Source organism: Echiichthys vipera (genome assembly GCF_963691815.1).
Source record: "Echiichthys vipera genome assembly, chromosome: 20".
In the NCBI taxonomy this organism is placed as follows: domain Eukaryota; kingdom Metazoa; phylum Chordata; class Actinopteri; order Perciformes; family Trachinidae; genus Echiichthys; species Echiichthys vipera.
Window position 1 is genome coordinate 105,001 of NC_139845.1, and position 20,000 is coordinate 125,000.

At 47.1% G+C, this 20,000-nt stretch overlaps 2 protein-coding genes across 3 annotated transcripts in view; one reads left to right on the forward strand and one right to left on the reverse strand.

The window, feature by feature from the left end:
• ing3 (inhibitor of growth family, member 3) overlaps window positions 1-9,189 on the reverse strand; it is a 9,243-nt gene extending 54 nt beyond the window's left edge. The window contains exons 1-12 of one of the 2 annotated variants that reach the window (XM_083935247.1): window positions 9,056-9,189; window positions 8,845-8,916; window positions 5,894-5,994; window positions 5,543-5,608; window positions 3,937-4,033; window positions 3,764-3,835; window positions 3,197-3,313; window positions 2,930-3,096; window positions 2,418-2,608; window positions 1,789-1,981; window positions 359-397; window positions 1-270 (exon numbers count right to left, since the gene is read on the reverse strand). The exon at window positions 1-270 is cut by the window's left edge and continues 54 nt beyond it. In XM_083935247.1, the coding sequence (XP_083791373.1) occupies window positions 154-270; window positions 359-397; window positions 1,789-1,981; window positions 2,418-2,608; window positions 2,930-3,096; window positions 3,197-3,313; window positions 3,764-3,835; window positions 3,937-4,033; window positions 5,543-5,608; window positions 5,894-5,994; window positions 8,845-8,916; window positions 9,056-9,083 (1,260 nt within the window). In that variant the 5' untranslated portion in view covers window positions 9,084-9,189 and the 3' untranslated portion in view covers window positions 1-153. Of the gene's footprint in view, window positions 271-358; window positions 398-1,788; window positions 1,982-2,417; window positions 2,609-2,929; window positions 3,097-3,196; window positions 3,314-3,763; window positions 3,836-3,936; window positions 4,034-5,542; window positions 5,609-5,893; window positions 5,995-8,710; window positions 8,743-8,844; window positions 8,917-9,055 lie in introns of those variants that run through there. The other variant, XM_083935248.1, reaches the window with a different exon arrangement.
• Window positions 9,190-11,222: 2,033 nt separating this feature from the next.
• Window positions 11,223-20,000, forward strand: part of tspan12 (tetraspanin 12) — a 15,403-nt gene continuing 6,625 nt past the window's right edge. The window contains exons 1-2 of the mRNA XM_083934809.1: window positions 11,223-11,743; window positions 16,856-16,938. Coding sequence (XP_083790935.1) covers window positions 11,678-11,743; window positions 16,856-16,938 — 149 coding nt within the window. The 5' untranslated portion in view covers window positions 11,223-11,677. The remainder of the gene's footprint in view (window positions 11,744-16,855; window positions 16,939-20,000) is intronic.

A 20,000-nucleotide genomic window follows, 5' to 3' on the forward strand; every position in this document is an offset into this window, starting at 1 on the left:
ACAGAGAGGATGAGAGTCCGGCCGTTCTTGTTTCTGGGGCTTTAAAATAGAAAATGTTAATCCTTTAATTTAAAGATGACGTGTGTGTTTCTCCGCCGACCTCTGACCTCACACGACCCGGAGGTTATAATCCAACATGGCCGACGCCAGAGTCTATTTGTGGCGGCTGCCTCTCCTCTTCATGGCGGCCGTACACTGAGGACAGTACCACTTCCCCTTGGGAGCCTCCGTCAGACCCACGCAGCCGTAGTGGAACCACTCGATGGGACACTGAGGAGAGACACGCGTTAGTGTTCTGTTCATTTCTCTGACGCAGCGTTCAAAAACATCAGGTTTCAAACAACGACACGATACTCACATCTGTGTTATCACAGCCGACCATTTCTCCGTACGACACCTGCAAAACATGAAGAGTTCACTTTAAAACCTGTTTTAATCAGCAGACACTGACTCACAGACACCAGACGCAGTGTGGGGGCTCGTAACCTGCTTACAGACGCAGTGTGGGGGCTTGTACCTGGTTACAGACGCAGTGTGGGGGCTTGTACCTGCTTACAGACGCAGTGTGGGGGCTTGTACCTGGTTACAGACGCAGTGTGGGGGCTCGTACCTGGTTACAGACGCAGTGTGGGGGCTCGTACCTGGTTACAGACGCAGTGTGGGGGCTCGTACCTGGTTACAGGTGCACTGTGGGGGCTCGTACCTGGTTACAGGTGCAGTGTGGGGGCTCGTACCTGGTTACAGACGCAGTGTGGGGGCTCGTACCTGGTTACAGGTGCAGTGTGGGGGCTCGTACCTGCTTACAGACGCAGTGTGGGGGCTCGTACCTGGTTAAAGACGCAGTGTGGGGGCTCGTACCTGCTTACAGACGCAGTACGGGGGCTCGTACCTGGTTACAGACGCAGTGTGGGGGCTCGTACCTGGTTACAGACGCAGGGTGGGGGCTCGTACCTGGTCACAGGTGCAGGGTGGGGGCTTGTACCTGGTTACAGGTGCAGTGTGGGGGCTCGTACCTGGTTACAGACGCAGGGTGGGGGCTCGTACCTGGTTACAGACGCAGTGTGGGGGCTCGTACCTGCTTACAGACGCAGTGTGGGGGCTCGTACCTGGTTACAGGTGCAGTGTGGGGGCTCGTACCTGGTAACAGTCTCAGTGTGGGGGCTCGTACCTGGTTACAGGTGCAGTGTGGGGGCTCGTACCTGGTAACAGTCTCAGTGTGGGGGCTCGTACCTGCTTACAGACGCAGTGTGGGGGCTCGTACCTGCTTACAGACGCAGTGTGGGGGCTCGTACCTGCTTACAGACGCAGTACGGGGGCTCGTACCTGGTTACAGACGCAGTGTGGGGGCTCGTACCTGGTTACAGACGCAGGGTGGGGGCTCGTACCTGGTCACAGGTGCAGGGTGGGGGCTTGTACCTGGTTACAGGTGCAGTGTGGGGGCTCGTACCTGGTTACAGACGCAGGGTGGGGGCTCGTACCTGGTTACAGACGCAGTGTGGGGGCTCGTACCTGCTTACAGACGCAGTGTGGGGGCTCGTACCTGGTTACAGGTGCAGTGTGGGGGCTCGTACCTGGTAACAGTCTCAGTGTGGGGGCTCGTACCTGGTTACAGGTGCAGTGTGGGGGCTCGTACCTGCTTACAGACGCAGTGTGGGGGCTCGTACCTGCTTACAGACGCAGTGTGGGGGCTCGTACCTGCTTACAGACGCAGTGTGGGGGCTCGTACCTGGTAACAGTCTCAGTGTGGGGGCTCGTACCTGGTAACAGTCTCAGTGTGGGGGCTCGTACCTGGTTGCAGATGCAGTATCGGGGCTCGTTGGGGTCGTAGGTCCAGTCCACCTGGCTGTTGGCCTCGGCCTCGGGCAGCGCTGACGCCTGCTGCGAAAGCTCCTGAGCCAGAGCCGACGACGAAGAGCACGACGACAGCGAGGAAGAGGAGGACGAGGACGAGGACTGGTGGTTGGAAGACTTGATGCTGCTCCTGCACCACAGGGAGAGACGGACGTGTGTCAGGTGTGTGTGTGTGTGTTCAGGTGTGTGTGTACAGGTGTGTGTGTGTGTGTCTCAGGTGTGTGTGTGTGTGTGTTCAGGAGTGTTCAGACATGTATCAGGTGTGTCAGGTGTGTCAGGTGTGTCAGGTGAGTGTGAGTGTGAGTGTGTGTGTGTGTGTTTTCAGGTGTCTGTTCAGGTGTGTGTGCGTGTGTTCAGGTGTGTGTGTGTGTGTGTGTGCTCAGGTGTGTGTGTTCAGGTGTGTGTTCAGGTGTGTTCAGGTGTGTGTGCTCAGGTGTGTGTGTTCAGGTGTGTGTGTTCAGGTGTGTGTGTGTGTGTGTGTCTCAGGTGTGTTCAGGTGTGTGTGTGTTCAGGTGTGTGTGCGTGTTCAGGTGTGTCTCAGGTGTGTTCAGGTGTGTTGGCCTTACTTGGACTTGCGGCCCCTGGAGTCCGAGGCGGTGCTGGGGGTGAGGGTCTGGGTGAGGGTGGAGGCCAGGGCGGAGGAGGAGTAGCCGGCGTTGTCCCGGGACAGAGCGAACTCTCGTCCCAGCTGGAAGTCGTTGTTCTTGATTGCCTCGTAGCTCGCTTTGAGACTGGACGTCCTGCGGCCCTCCTTCATCTGGACCCCGGGAAAACAAAATGGCGTCAGGCGAGGAAACGACCACGGGCAAACAAAATGGAGTCAGGTGGTGTAACGACCACGGGCAAACAAAATGGAGTCAGGTGACGCAACGACCACGGGCACACAAAATGGCGCCCGGTGACGAAATGAACACGGGGCAAACAAAATGGCGTCAGGTGAGGAAACGACCACGGGCCAAACAAAATGGCGTCACGTGACGAAACGACCACGGACACACACAGAACGGGTCAGGTGATGTAACGACCACAGGTGTGAATGTGTGTGTGTGTGTGTGTGTGTGTGTGTGTGCGGTCCTACCTGTGCCGTGGCCTGGACGGCCTGAGCGGCGGCCATGGTGATGGCGCCGGCGCCGGCCCCGGGCCCGGCGGGCAGCGAGCTCAGGTTGTAGGAGGCCAGAGGCTGAGAGGAGTTCACGCTGTACACGCTGTTGTTGGTGGACGAGGTCGTGCTGTTGGTACGGCAACCTGCAGGGGACACACGGCGCCTTTAACACAAACACACAGACACGCAGAGAGAGAGAGAGACACACACACAGTGGGCGTGTGGCGGTGTTGCCGTGGTTACCTGGCGTGTTCTCCTTGGAGGCGTCGGACGTGAGCGTGGACAGAAGAGCTTCAGATTTAAACTTCTTCTCTGGAACGTGTTCAGTCGTGTGATGAGCCGGAGCGCTGTACTTTCTCTCTGCACACACACACACACACACACACACAGAGACACACACACACACACACAGAGACACACACACACACAGAGACAGACACACACACAGACACAGAGACACACACACACAGAGACACACACACACACATACACACACACACAGAGACACACACACACACACACGCACAGAGACACACACACACAGAGACACACAGACACAGAGACACACACACACACACACAGACACACACACACACACAGAGACACACAGACACGCACACACACAGACACACACAGACACGCACACACACACACAGACACAGAGACACACACACACACACGCACACACAGAGACACAGACACACACACACAGACACACACACACACACACACACACACACACGTGTTATTATTATAATATTAATGTAATGTAATAATAATAATAATAATAAAGATAATAAGTGGACGCACTCTCTGCGGTGGCGTGCGAGTGGGCGTGGTGGTTGTTGACGGGCTGGGACGGACTGTCCATCTCTAACGACCCTGAGGAGGAGAAAACATCACGTTTGTTTAACACATTAAATATTAATATAAATAAATATAAACAAATATAAACATAAATAAGTATAAAGATCGTAACTCACGTCTCTCCAGAACCTCCGTGATGCCGGCGTTGTCGGCCTCCAGCTCCATTTTAAACTTTGCAAGTTCCTGATCCAGTTTACGCAGGTGACGGTCCACCTGAGGACACACACACACACACACACACACACACACACACACACACACACACACACACACACACACACACACACACACACACACATTATTATCATAATAATAACAATAGTAAATAAGAGGTCAGGTGAGACTTTGGAAAGACACAAAAACAAACAGATTAAAATAATAAATATAAACTTTATAAACGTGTTGATTTAACCTGTAAAAACATTTTAACTGTTTTATTTGTTGTTGTTTACTGTTTACCTTCAGTCCTAAATAATAAACATTTACCTGATCAATAAGAAACAGGTGTTAACCACAACAGTGTTTGTTTACCTTCAGTTTATTAATAAACAGACTTGTTTACTGACTGTCACCTCAGACGCTGTTGTTGTTTACTGTTGTTGTTTACTGACTGTAACCCTCTGCTGTTGTTGTTGTTTACCTTCAGTCCTCATAATAAATAAACGCTGTTGTTGTTGTTGACTCACCAGGTCGTAGATCTGACTGGTCAGCTGGTTGTTGTTGTTGTTTACTGTCAGTTATAATAAATAAACATTGCTGTTGTTGTTGTTGTTGACTCACCAGGTCGTAGATCTGATTGGTCAGCTGGTTGTTGTTGTTGTTTACTGTCAGTTATAATAACTAAACCCTGTTGTTGTTGTTGTTGTTGACTCACCAGGTCGTAGATCTGATTGGTCAGCTGGTTGTTGTTGTTGTTTACTGTCAGTTATAATAACTAAACCCTGTTGTTGTTGTTTACTGTCAGTTATAATAACTAAACCCTGTTGTTGTTGTTTACTGTCAGTTATAATAACTAAACACTGTTGTTGTTGTTTACTGTCAGTTATAATAACTAAACACTGTTGTTGTTGTTTACTGTCAGTTATAATAACTAAACACTGTTGTTGTTGTTTACTGTCAGTTATAATAACTAAACACTGTTGTTGTTGTTTACTGTCAGTTATAATAACTAAACGCTGCTGTTGTTGTTTACTGTCAGTTATAATAACTAAACCCTGTTGTTGTTGTTTACTGTCAGTTATAATAACTAAACCCTGTTGTTGTTGTTTACTGTCAGTTATAATAACTAAACACTGTTGTTGTTGTTTACTGTCAGTTATAATAACTAAACACTGTTGTTGTTGTTGTTTACTGTCAGTTATAATAACTAAACCCTGTTGTTGTTGTTTACTGTCAGTTATAATAACTAAACACTGTTGTTGTTGTTTACTGTCAGTTATAATAACTAAACGCTGCTGTTGTTGTTTACTGTCAGTTATAATAACTAAACCCTGTTGTTGTTGTTTACTGTCAGTTATAATAACTAAACACTGTTGTTGTTGTTTACTGTCAGTTATAATAACTAAACCCTGTTGTTGTTGTTTACTGTCAGTTATAATAACTAAACCCTGTTGTTGTTGTTGTTGTTGTTGACTCACCAGGTCGTAGATCTGACTGGTCAGCTGGTTGTTGTTGTTGTTTACTGTCAGTTATAATAACTAAACGTTGTTGTTGTTGACTCACCAGGTCGTAGATCTGATTGGCGAGCTGAACCTTCTCGTCTGCGTCTTCCAGAGCTTTGTAATAATCCTGAAACACAGCGGCTCATCAGCGTCTCATCAGCGTCTCATCAGCGGCTCATCAGCGGCTCATCAGCGTCTAATCAGCGTCTCATCAGCGTCTCATGCTGTTGTTGTTTATGTGTTTGTTTGTTGTTGTTTATGTGTTTGTTTGTTTGTTGTTTATGTGTTTGTTTGTTGTTGTTTGTTGTTGTTTATGTGTTTGTTTGTTGTTGTTTATGTGTTTGTTTGTTGTTGTTTATGTGTTTGTTGTTGTTGTTGTTTATTTGTTTGTTGTTGTTTATCGGCCTCGTACCTTCTTGATGACCTCCATCTGCTCCTCTCTCCACTCCGGTTTGTTCTTCTTTGCCTGAGTGAAGAACTCGACCACCTTCTGCTCCAGCTGATCCGTGGCGTCTGGAACAGACAAGAGCAAACGATCACGATCCTTTAAGAGTTTATCTCTGATGGACAGACATAAGTAAACGATCAGGATCCTTTAAGAGTTTATCTCTGATGGACAGACATTAGCAAACGATCAGGATCCTTTAAGAGTTTATCTCTGATGGACAGACATTAGCAAACGATCAGGATCCTTTAAGAGTTTATCTCTGATGGACAGACATTAGTAAACGATCAGGATCCTTTAAGAGTTTATCTCTGATGGACAGACATTAGTAAACGATCAGGATCCTTTAAGAGTTTATCTCTGATGGACAGACATTATTAAACGATCAGGATCCTTTAAGAGTTTATCTCTGATGGACAGACAAGAGCAAACGATCAGGATCCTTTAAGAGTTTATCTCTGATGGACAGACATTAGTAAACGATCAGGATCCTTTAAGAGTTTATCTCTGATGGACAGACATTAGTAAACGATCAGGATCCTTTAAGAGTTTATCTCTGATGGACAGACATTAGTAAACGATCAGGATCCTTTAAGAGTTTATCTCTGATGGACAGACATTAATAAACGATCAGGATCCTTTAAGAGTTTATCTCTGATGGACAGACAAGAGCAAACGATCAGGATCCTTTAAGAGTTTATCTCTGATGGACAGACATTAGTAAACGATCAGGATCCTTTAAGAGTTTATCTCTGATGGACAGACATTAGCAAACGATCAGGATCCTTTAAGAGTTTATCTCTGATGGACAGACATTAGTAAACGATCAGGATCCTTTAAGAGTTTATCTCTGATGGACAGACATTAGTAAACGATCAGGATCCTTTAAGAGTTTATCTCTGATGGACAGACATTAGTAAACGATCAGGATCCTTTAAGAGTTTATCTCTGATGGACAGACATTAGTAAACGATCAGGATCCTTTAAGAGTTTATCTCTGATGGACAGACATTAATAAACGATCAGGATCCTTTAAGAGTTTATCTCTGATGGACAGACATTAATAAACGATCAGGATCCTTTAAGAGTTTATCTCTGATGGACAGACATTAGCAAACGATCAGGATCCTTTAAGAGTTTATCTCTGATGGACAGACATTAATAAACGATCAGAATCCTTTAAGAGTTTATCTCTGATGGACAGACATTAGCAAACGATCAGGATCCTTTAAGAGTTTATCTCTGATGGACAGACATTAGCAAACGATCAGGATCCTTTAAGAGTTTATCTCTGATGGACAGACATGAGCAAACGATCAGGATCCTTTAAGAGTTTATCTCTGATGGACAGACATTAATAAACAATCAGGATCCTTTAAGAGTTTATCTCTGATGGACAGACATTAGTAAACGATCAGGATCCTTTAAGAGTTTATCTCTGATGGACAGACATTAATAAACGATCAGGATCCTTTAAGAGTTTATCTCTGATGGACAGACATTAATAAACGATCAGGATCCTTTAAGAGTTTATCTCTGATGGACAGACATTAGTAAACGATCAGGATCCTTTAAGAGTTTATCTCTGATGGACAGACATGAGCAAACGATCACGAGGACAGGACGAGCGACGAGCTCTGACCCCTGTGGACCGACCCAGACCCAGACCCAGATCCAGACCCAGACCCAGACCCGGACCCAGACCCAGACCCAGATCCAGACCTGGACCCAGACCCAGACCCAGACTCAGATCCAGACCCAGACCAGACCCGGACCTGGATCTGGTTCAACTTGGGAACCTTCTCAGAACCAGTTTGTTTTTCCACAGACTAGAAACCGCGTCCTTACGTCCGTCTGAGGTTTCCCCAGAAACGCTCACGCCAACGACAACAACCACAACAACATCAACAACATCAACAACCACGACAACAACAACAACAACATCAACAACCACGACAACAACAACAACAACCACAGAAACAACAACAACAACAACAACATCAACAACCACAACAACAACCACAACAACAACAACCACAGAAACAACAACAACAACATCAACAACAACGACAACAACAACAACCACAACAACAACCACAACAACAACAACCACAGAAACAACAACAACAACAACAACCACAGAAACAACAACAACAACAACAACAACCACAACAACAACCACAACAACAACAACCACAGAAACAACAACAACAACAACAACATCAACAACAACAACCACAACAACAACCACAGAAACAACAACAACAACAACAACAACAACCACAACAACAACAACAACCACAGAAACAACAACAACAACAACAACAACATCAACAACATCAACATCAGAAACAACCACAACAACAACAACAACAACAACAACAGCAACAACAACATCAGACTACAGAAAGAGTTGGTTGACGACAAACTGTTATATCTCTGATTATTACACTAGAGTTAATTTATCGTTCTTAATTATTTTTTATAATTATTGTTATTATCTTTATTATTATTATTGTTATTTTCATCAGATAGAGAAAATAAAGCAGCTCTTTTTCTTCTCTTGTTGATTCTTTTCTCTAAAAATTAACAGATAATTAAAAATACTGTTAAAGATCCAGCAGCAGCAACGCTAAAGAAGTATCACTTATATATTTATATTTATTTATATATATCATCTCAGAGAATATAGATTATATATATTTATATATTTATATGTTTATAGAGTTTATAAAGTATATATTTATATTTATAATGTTATTTATATTAATAATAGTGACTCACTCTGCACCTGCAGGTCCATCTCTCTCATCTCAGTGAATATAGATTATATATATTTATATATTTACATGTTTATAGAGTTTATAAAGTTTATATTTATATTAATATTAATGATATTAATAATAATAATGACTCACTCTGCACCTGCAGGTCCATCTCTCTCATCTCAGTGAATTTGTCTCTCAGATCCACCGGAAGTTGCTCGATCACTGCCGGAAGAAGAAACACGTTAGGATGCTAGGATGCTAAGCTAACGGCCGGAGCCGCTGATGCAGAGTAAGAGCAGACATTTAACCCGCGGGAGGAGGCCGTGGCGCGGCCGCGGGCCCCTCCCGGAGCCGGACTCACTCTCCAGGTAGTCCTCCAGGTACAACATGGCGGCGCGGCGGCGGGTTGTGTCCGTTAACGGGAGAAGGTGTCGGGTCAATATGGCGCCTCCTGCCGCGGTCTGCCTCACTAAACAATGAGGCCGGGGGCGGTGACGCACGCGGCCGCGCGGCTGCTGATTGGAGGGAACGAGCGCGCGCGGCCATCGCCGTCCTCCGGACAGATGCATCATGGGAGCTGTAGTTTAACCCGCGAGGAGCTCGTTTCTCTTATAAAAGCTTTAATTTTAATGATTTATTTAGTTTAGTTTGAACAAACATTAGTCACCTTCTCACATTATATAAATATATAAATATAAATACATATATATGTAAATATACCTAGAGCTGTTATATGATGCTGTAAACAGTATATATATAAACATATAAATATATATATTTATATGTTTATATATATAGTTATATAAATACATATATATGTATATACCTAGAGCTGTTATATGATGCTGTAAACAGTATATATATAAACATATAAATATATATATTTATATGTTTATATATATAGTTATATAAATACATATATATGTATATACATAGAGCTGTTATATGATGCTGTAAACAGTACTTATATATATATATATATTTATACTGTTTACAGCATCATATTGTTGTTGTTGTTTAGATTAAAAGTCTTTGACAAATAAAAAACCATTCAAACCTTGAATTTTCTGATTATTTTACACTCATTTACACTTTAAAGACTCATTCATCATCATCATCACTATTTTCATTATCATCATCATCATTATTATTATTATTATCATTATTATTATTATTATTATTATTATTATTATCATTGTTGTTATTATTATTATTATTATTATTATTATTGTTATTATTATTATTGATATTATCATTGTTATTATTATTATTATTATTATTATTATTATTATCATTATTATTATCATTGTTATTATTATTATCATTATTATTAAAATGATGATTTAGTCTTTAATAGCATGAAGTCCATTTGCGGTCAGAATGTGTTTTTTTCTCACATTAAAACATTAAAACATTAAAACATTAAAACATCATTATCACAATTATTAAAACCACACAAACGGCTCAGATCTGATTTAGGAAAACACTTCATTACAAATTATTCACATATATAAATATCTATGTAAAAATATATTTATTGTTTTATATATATAATACAATAAATAACATAAACATGTTACTTTATACATGTGTAAATCTTTACATATAAATAAATAAACATGTTACCTTATACATGTGTAAATATTGACATATACATATATAAATATGTTCTTTATACATGTGTAAATATTTACATACACATATATAATTATGTTCTTTATACATGTGTAAATATTTACATATACATATATAAATATATAACCTTAAACATGTGTAAATATCTGTTGTGTGAAAAGTCTAAATAAAGTTCCTGATTATTGTTGTTATTGTTATTCTCAGTGTGTCCACCAGAGGGCGCTCTTCGTGTCTCTCCGTGTGTCTTCGTGTGTCTCCGTGTCTCTCCGTGTCTCTTCGTGTGTCTTCGTGTCTCTTCGTGTCTCTTCGTGTGTCTCCGTGTGTCTTCGTTTCTCTTCGTGTTTTTTCGTGTTTCTCCGTGTCTCTTCGTGTGTCCTCGTGTCTCTTCGTGTTTCTCCGTGTGTCTCCGTGTCTCTTCGTGTGTCTCCGTGTCTCTTCGTGTGTCTCCGTGTCTCTTCGTGTGTCTCCGTGTCTCTTCGTGTTTCTCCGTGTGTCTCCGTGTCTCTTCGTGTGTCTCCGTGTCTCTTCGTGTGTCCTCGTGTCTCCTCGTGTGTCTCCGTGTCTCTTCGTGTGTCTCCGTGTCTCTTCGTGTTTCTCCGTGTGTCTCCGTGTCTCTTCGTGTGTCTCCGTGTCTCTTCGTGTGTCCTCGTGTCTCCTCGTGTGTCTCCGTGTCTCTTCGTGTGTCTCCGTGTCTCCGCCTGTTGACCCGCGGTTCTGCGGCTGGAGGAGGAGGAGGACACATTCCTCTGTCCTCCCCCAGGACTCTGCCCGGAGGGGGGGGGCGGGTCTGGACGGCGCCGCCCCCTGCAGGCCGCCGCCCCTCCAGGCTGCCCCCCCCCCCTCCAGGCTGCTCCGGACCCCGCGGACCTCAGCTCGTCACTGGAGCTTCAGCGTTCACGCGTAAAGTGCGTTTGGCTGAACGGGCGCTGCGCGTGAGACCCGGGTACCTGATAGACCCGGACCCCTGAGAGACCCTGAGAGACCCGGACCCCTGAGAGACCCGGACCCCGGTGGAGGCGCGTCTGGTCCCGGTTCCCGCCCCGCCGTCTCTCTCGGTGAGTGATGGCCCCGCGCGCTCCTCCAGCCTCCTCGCGGGCGCACGGAAAGTGAGAAACCACCTGTTGTGGAAGTTTCCCGGAGCTCACGGAAAAGCCCGAGCGGCTCTGACAGCCCGCCGGAAACAGCCGAGCGGAGCGGAATGCGGGAGCGGCGTTCACGCACGGAGCAGCCGCGGTTCCCGAGCAGAGGCTCCTCTCCGGTGACCGAGCGCCCGCCCCGCTGCGTCTCCCGCCGGCCGGCCGCACGGGGCGCGGGCCCGTGATGACCCGGGGGAGGAGCTCCGGTCGGGATGGCTCGGGAGGACGCGGTGATGTGTCTGCGCTGCCTGCTGTACGCGCTCAACCTGCTGTTCTGGGTGAGTCCACCTGGAGACAACGGGCAGGGCATACTTAACCCAGGAGACAACGGGCAGGGCATACTTAACCCAGGAGACAACGGGCAGGGCATATTTAACCCAGGAGACAACAGGCAGGGCATACTTAACCCAGGAGACAACAGGCAGGGCAAACCTAACCCATGAGACAACGGACAGGGCATACTTAACCCATGAGACAACGGGCAGGGCATACTTAACCCATGAGACAACGGGCAGGGCATACTTAACCCATGAGACAACGGGCAGGGCATACTTAACCCAGGAGACAACGGGCAGGGCATACTTAACCCAGGAGACAACGGGCAGGGCATACTTAACCCAGGAGACAACGGGCAGGGCATACTTAACCCAGGAGACAACAGGGGGCGCATACTTAACCCAGGAGACAACAGGCAAGGCATACTTAACCCAGGAGACAACAGGCAGGGCATACTTAACCCAGGAGACAACAGGCAGGGCCTACTTAACCCTGGAGACATCAGGGGGGGGCATACTTAACCCAGGAGACAACAGGCAGGGCATACTTAACCCTAGAGACTACAGGCAGGGCATACTTAACCCAGGAGACAACACGCAGGGAATACTTAACCCTGGAGACAACAGGCAGGGCATACTTAACCCAGGGAATACTTAACCCGGGAGACAACACGCAGGGCATACTTAACCCAGGGAATACTTAACCCGGGAGACAATACGCAGGGCATACTTAACCCAGGGAATACTTAACCCGGGAGACAACACGCAGGGCATACTTAACCCGGGAGACAACACGCAGGGCATACTTAACCCTGGAGACAACACACAGGGCATACTTAACCCAGGGAATACTTAACCCGGGAGACAACACGCAGGGCATACTTAACCCAGGGAATACTTAACCCGGGAGACAACACGCAGGGCATACTTAACCCAGGGAATACTTAACCCGGGAGACAATACGCAGGGCATACTTAACCCAGGGAATACTTAACCCGGGAGACAACACGCAGGGCATACTTAACCCGGGAGACAACACGCAGGGCATACTTAACCCTGGAGACAACACACAGGGCATACTTAACCCAGGGAATACTTAACCCGGGAGACAACACGCAGGGCATACTTAACCCAGGGAATACTTAACCCGGGAGACAACACGCAGGGCATACTTAACCCAGGGAGACAATACGCTGGGCATACTTAACCCTGGAGTTGCTCATGTTGCAGTTGCTCATGTTGCTCATGTTGCAGTTGCTCAGGTTGCAGTTGCTCAGGTTGCAGTTGCTCATGTTGCTCATGTTGCAGTTGCTCATGTTGCAGTTGCTCATGTTGCTCAGGTTGCAGTTGCTCAGGTTGCAGTTGCTCATGTTGCTCATGTTGCTCATGTTGCAGGTTGCTCATGTTGCTCAGGTTGCAGTTGCTCAGGTTGCAGTTGCTCAGGTTGCAGTTGCTCATGTTGCTCATGTTGCAGGTTGCTCATGTTGCTCAGGTTGCAGTTGCTCATGTTGCAGGTTGCTCATGTTGCTCAGGTTGCAGTTGCTCATGTTGCAGGTTGCTCGTGTTGCTCAGGTTGCAGTTGCTCAGGTTGCTCATGTTGCTCAGGTTGCAGTTGCTCATGTTGCAGGTTGCTCATGTTGCTCATGTTGCAGGTTGCTCATGTTGCTCAGGTTGCAGTTGCTCAGGTTGCAGTTGCTCATGTTGCTCAGGTTGCAGTTGCTCATGTTGCTCATGTTGCTCATGTTGCTCAGGTTGCAGTTGCTCAGGTTGCTCAGGTTGCAGGTTGCTCAGGTTGCTCATGTTGCAGGTTGCTCATGTTGCAGGTTGCTCATGTTGCAGGTTGCTCATGTTGCAGATGCTCAGGTTGCTCATGTTGCAGTTGCTCATGTTGCAGTTGCTCAGGTTGCAGTTGCTCATGTTGCAGATGCTCAGGTTGCTCATGTTGCAGTTGCTCATGTTGCAGGATGCTCATGTTGCAGTTGCTCAGGTTGCTCAGGTTGCAGGTTGCAGTTGCTCAGGTCGCAGGTTGCTCAGGTCGCTCAGGTTGCAGTTGCTCAGGTTGCTCAGGTTGCAGGTTGCAGGTTGCTCATGTTGCAGTTGCTCATGTTGCAGGTTGCTCAGGTTGCAGGTTGCTCAGGTTGCAGTTGCTCAGGTTGCAGTTGCTCAGGTTGCTCATGTTGCAGGTTGCTCATGTTGCAGTTGCTCAGGTTGCTCATGTTGCAGGTTGCTCATGTTGCAGTTGCTCAGGTTGCAGTTGCTCAGGTTGCAGTTGCTCAGGTTGCAGTTGCTCAGGTTGCTCAGGTTGCAGTTGCTCATGTTGCAGTTGCTCATGTTGCTCATGTTGCAGGTTGCTCAGGTTGCAGTTGCTCATGTTGCTCATGTTGCAGTTGCTCATGTTGCAGTTGCTCAGGTTGCAGTTGCTCATGTTGCTCATGTTGCAGTTGCTCATGTTGCAGTTGCTCAGGTTGCTCAGGTTGCAGTTGCTCATGTTGCAGTTGCTCATGTTGCAGTTGCTCATGTTGCAGTTGCTCAGGTTGCTCAGGTTGCAGTTGCTCATGTTGCAGTTGCTCAGGTTGCAGTTGCTCATGTTGCTCATGTTGCAGGTTGCTCATGTTGCTCAGGTTGCAGTTGCTCAGGTTGCAGTTGCTCAGGTTGCAGTTGCTCATGTTGCTCATGTTGCAGGTTGCTCATGTTGCTCAGGTTGCAGTTGCTCATGTTGCAGGTTGCTCATGTTGCTCAGGTTGCAGTTGCTCATGTTGCAGGTTGCTCGTGTTGCTCAGGTTGCAGTTGCTCAGGTTGCTCATGTTGCTCAGGTTGCAGTTGCTCATGTTGCAGGTTGCTCATGTTGCTCATGTTGCAGGTTGCTCAGGTTGCAGTTGCTCATGTTGCTCATGTTGCAGTTGCTCAGGTTGCAGTTGCTCATGTTGCTCAGGTTGCAGTTGCTCATGTTGCTCATGTTGCTCATGTTGCTCATGTTGCAGTTGCTCAGGTTGCTCAGGTTGCAGGTTGCTCAGGTTGCTCATGTTGCAGGTTGCTCATGTTGCAGGTTGCTCATGTTGCTCATGTTGCAGTTGCTCATGTTGCAGATGCTCAGGTTGCTCATGTTGCAGTTGCTCATGTTGCAGTTGCTCATGTTGCAGTTGCTCAGGTTGCAGTTGCTCATGTTGCAGTTGCTCAGGTTGCTCATGTTGCAGGTTGCTCATGTTGCAGTTGCTCAGGTTGCAGTTGCTCAGGTTGCAGTTGCTCAGGTTGCAGTTGCTCAGGTTGCTCAGGTTGCAGTTGCTCATGTTGCAGTTGCTCATGTTGCTCATGTTGCAGGTTGCTCAGGTTGCAGTTGCTCATGTTGCTCATGTTGCAGTTGCTCATGTTGCAGTTGCTCAGGTTGCAGTTGCTCATGTTGCTCATGTTGCAGTTGCTCATGTTGCAGTTGCTCAGGTTGCTCAGGTTGCAGTTGCTCATGTTGCAGTTGCTCATGTTGCAGTTGCTCATGTTGCAGTTGCTCAGGTTGCTCAGGTTGCAGTTGCTCATGTTGCAGTTGCTCAGGTTGCAGTTGCTCATGTTGCTCATGTTGCTCATGTTGCAGGTTGCTCATGTTGCTCAGGTTGCAGTTGCTCAGGTTGCAGTTGCTCAGGTTGCAGTTGCTCATGTTGCTCATGTTGCAGGTTGCTCATGTTGCTCAGGTTGCAGTTGCTCATGTTGCAGGTTGCTCATGTTGCTCAGGTTGCAGTTGCTCATGTTGCAGGTTGCTCGTGTTGCTCAGGTTGCAGTTGCTCAGGTTGCTCATGTTGCTCAGGTTGCAGTTGCTCATGTTGCAGGTTGCTCATGTTGCTCATGTTGCAGGTTGCTCAGGTTGCAGTTGCTCATGTTGCTCATGTTGCAGTTGCTCAGGTTGCAGTTGCTCATGTTGCTCAGGTTGCAGTTGCTCATGTTGCTCATGTTGCTCATGTTGCTCATGTTGCAGTTGCTCAGGTTGCTCAGGTTGCAGGTTGCTCAGGTTGCTCATGTTGCAGGTTGCTCATGTTGCAGGTTGCTCATGTTGCTCATGTTGCAGTTGCTCATGTTGCAGATGCTCAGGTTGCTCATGTTGCAGTTGCTCATGTTGCAGTTGCTCATGTTGCAGTTGCTCAGGTTGCAGTTGCTCATGTTGCAGATGCTCAGGTTGCTCATGTTGCAGTTGCTCATGTTGCAGGATGCTCATGTTGCAGTTGCTCAGGTTGCTCAGGTTGCAGTTGCTCATGTTGCAGGATGCTCATGTTGCAGTTGCTCAGGTTGCTCAGGTTGCAGGTTGCAGTTGCTCAGGTTGCAGGTTGCTCAGGTCGCTCAGGTTGCAGTTGCTCAGGTTGCTCATGTTGCAGGTTGCAGGTTGCTCATGTTGCAGTTGCTCATGTTGCAGGTTGCTCAGGTTGCAGGTTGCTCAGGTTGCTCAGGTTGCAGTTGCTCAGGTTGCTCATGTTGCAGGTTGCTCATGTTGCAGTTGCTCAGGTTGCTCATGTTGCTCAGGTTGCTCATGTTGCTCAGGTTGCTTAGGTTGCTCATGTTGCTCAGGTTGCAGTTGCTCAGGTTGCTCAGGTTGCTCAGGTTGCAGTTGCTCAGGTTGCTCAGGTTGCCCAGGTTGCAGGTTGCTCAGGTTGCTCAGGTTGCAGTTGCTCAGGTTGCTCATGTTGCAGTTGCTCATGTTGCAGTTGCTCATGTTGCTCATGTTGCTCAGGTTGCAGGTTGCTCATGTTGCAGGTTGCTCAGGTTGCAGTTGCTCAGGTTGCTCAGGTTGCAGGTTGCTCATGTTGCAGGTTGCTCAGGTTGCAGTTGCTCATGTTGCTCAGGTTGCTCAGGTTGCAGTTGCTCATGTTGCTCAGGTTGCAGGTTGCAGTTGCTCAGGTTGCAGGTTGCTCAGGTTGCTCATGTTGCTCATGTTGCTCAGGTTGCAGGTTGCTCAGGTTGCTCATGTTGCTCAGGTTGCTCAGGTTGCTCATGTTGCTCAGGTTGCAGTTGCTCAGGTTGCTCATGTTGCTCATGTTGCTCATGTTGCTCAGGTTGCAGTTGCTCAGGTTGCTCAGGTTGCTCATGTTGCTCAGATGTTGTCGCAGCAGAAACTGACCCGTGTGTGTTTGTGTCCAGCTGATGTCGGCGTCTGTGCTCGGAGCGGCAGCGTGGATCCGAGACTCTCTGAACACGGTCCTGACCCTGACCGCCCACACCAGGTGAGCCCCGGGTAAAGCCTGTTAATGTCCACTGAGCCCCGGGTAAAGTCTGTTAATGTCCCACTGAGCCCAGTGTAAAGTCTGTTAATGTCCCACTGAGCCCAGTGTAAAGTATGTTAATGTCCCACTGAGCCCAGTGTAAAGCCTGTTAATGTCCACTGAGCCCAGTGTAAAGTCTGTTAATGTCCCACTGAGCCCAGTGTAAAGTCTGTTAATGTCCCACTGAGCCCAGTGTAAAGTCTGTTAATGTCCCACTGAGCCCAGTGTAAAGCCTGTTAATGTCCCACTGAGCCCAGTGTAAAGTCTGTTAATGTCCCACTGAGCCCAGTGTAAAGTCTGTTAATGTCCACTGAGCCCAGTGTAAAGCCTGTTAATGTCCCACTGAGCCCAGTGTAAAGCCTGTTAATGTCCCACTGAGCCCCGGGTAAAGTCTGTTAATGTCCCACTGAGCCCCGGGTAAAGTCTGTTAATGTCCCACTGAGCCCCGGGTAAAGCCTGTTAATGTCCCACTGAGCCCCGGGTAAAGTCTGTTAATGTCCCACTGAGCCCAGTGTAAAGTCTGTTAATGTCCCACTGAGCCCAGTGTAAAGTCTGTTAATGTCCCACTGAGCCCAGTGTAAAGTATGTTAATGTCCCACTGAGCCCAGTGTAAAGCCTGTTAATGTCCCACTGAGCCCAGTGTAAAGTCTGTTAATGTCCACTGAGCCCAGTGTAAAGCCTGTTAATGTCCCACTGAGCCCAGTGTAAAGCCTGTTAATGTCCCACTGAGCCCAGTGTAAAGCCTGTTAATGTCCCACTGAGCCCAGTGTAAAGCCTGTTAATGTCCACTGAGCCCAGTGTAAAGTCTGTTAATGTCCACTGAGCCCAGTGTAAAGTCTGTTAATGTCCCACTGAGCCCAGTGTAAAGTCTGTTAATGTCCCACTGAGCCCAGTGTAAAGTCTGTTAATGTCCACTGAGCCCAGTGTAAAGTCTGTTAATGTCCACTGAGCCCAGTGTAAAGTCTGTTAATGTCCCACTGAGCCAAGTGTAAAGTCTGTTAATGTCCACTGAGCCCAGTGTAAAGTCTGTTAATGTCCACTGAGCCCAGTGTAAAGCCTGTTAATGTCCCACTGAGCCCAGTGTAAAGTCTGTTAATGTCCCACTGAGCCCAGTGTAAAGTCTGTTAATGTCCACTGAGCCCAGTGTAAAGTCTGTTAATGTCCACTGAGCCCAGTGTAAAGTCTGTTAATGTCCACTGAGCCCAGTGTAAAGCCTGTTAATGTCCCACTGAGCCCAGTGTAAAGTCTGTTAATGTCCCACTGAGCCCAGTGTAAAGTCCGTTAATGTCCACTGAGCCCAGTGTAAAGTCTGTTAATGTCCCACTGAGCCCAGTGTAAAGTCTGTTAATGTCCCACTGAGCCCAGTGTAAAGTCTGTTAATGTCCCACTGAGCCCAGTGTAAAGTCTGTTAATGTCACTGAGCCCAGTGTAAAGTCTGTTAATGTCCCACTGAGCCCAGTGTAAGTCTGTTAATGTCCCACTGAGCCCAGTGTAAAGTCTGTTAATGTCCCACTGAGCCCAGTGTAAAGCCTGTTAATGTCCACTGAGCCCAGTGTAAAGTCTGTTAATGTCCCACTGAGCCCAGTGTAAAGCCTGTTAATGTCCCACTGAGCCCAGTGTAAAGCCTGTTAATGTCCCACTGAGCCCAGTGTAAAGTCTGTTAATGTCCCACTGAGCCCAGTGTAAAGTCTGTTAATGTCCCACTGAGCCCAGTGTAAAGTCTGTTAATGTCACTGAGCCCAGTGTAAAGTCTGTTAATGTCCCACTGAGCCCAGTGTAAGTCTGTTAATGTCCCACTGAGCCCAGTGTAAAGCTGTTAATGTCCACTGAGCCCAGTGTAAAGTCTGTTAATGTCCACTGAGCCCAGTGTAAAGTCTGTTAATGTCCCACTGAGCCCAGTGTAAAGCCTGTTAATGTCCCACTGAGCCCAGTGTAAAGCTTGTTAATGTCCCACTGAGCCCAGTGTAAAGTCTGTTAATGTCCCACTGAGCCCAGTGTAAAGCCTGTTAATGTCCCACTGAGCCCAGTGTAAAGCCTGTTAATGTCCACTGAGCCCAGTGTAAAGCCTGTTAATGTCCCACTGAGCCCAGTGTAAAGCCTGTTAATGTCCACTGAGCCCAGTGTAAAGTCTGTTAATGTCCCACTGAGCCCAGTGTAAAGCCTGTTAATGTCCCACTGAGCCCAGTGTAAAGCCTGTTAATGTCCACTGAGCCCAGTGTAAAGTCTGTTAATGTCCACTGAGCCCAGTGTAAAGCCTGTTAATGTCCACTGAGCCCAGTGTAAAGTTTGTTAATGTCCACTGACCCAAGTGTAAAGTCTGTTAATGTCCCACTGAGCCCAGTGTAAAGCCTGTTAATGTCCACTGAGCCCAGTGTAAAGTCTGTTAATGTCCCACTGAGCCCAGTGTAAAGTCTGTTAATGTCCACTGAGCCCAATGTAAAGTCTGTTAATGTCCCACTGAGCCCAGTGTAAAGCTGTTAATGTCCACTGAGCCCAGTGTAAAGTCTTTTAATGTCCACTGAGCCCAGTGTAAAGCCTGTTAATGTCCACTGAGCCCAGTGTAAAGTCTGTTAATGTCCACTGAGCCCAGTGTAAAGCCTGTTAATGTCCACTGAGCCCAGTGTAAAGTCTGTTAATGTCCACTGAGCCCAGTGTAAAGCCTGTTAATGTCCCACTGAGCCCAGTGTAAACCCTCTTAATGTCCCACTGAGCCCAGTGTAAACCCTCTTAATGTCCCACTGAGCCCAGTGTAAACCCTCTTAATGTCCCACTGAGCCCAGTGTAAAGCCTGTTAATGTCCACTGAGCCCAGTGTAAAGTCTGTTAATGTCCCACTGAGCCCAGTGTAAAGCTGTTAATGTCCACTGAGCCAAGTGTAAAGTCTGTTAATGTCCCACTGAGCCCAGTGTAAAGTCTGTTAATGTCCACTGAGCCCAGTGTAAAGCTGTTAATGTCCCACTGAGCCCAGTGTAAAGCCTGTTAATGTCCCACTGAGCCCAGTGTAAAGTCTGTTAATGTCCACTG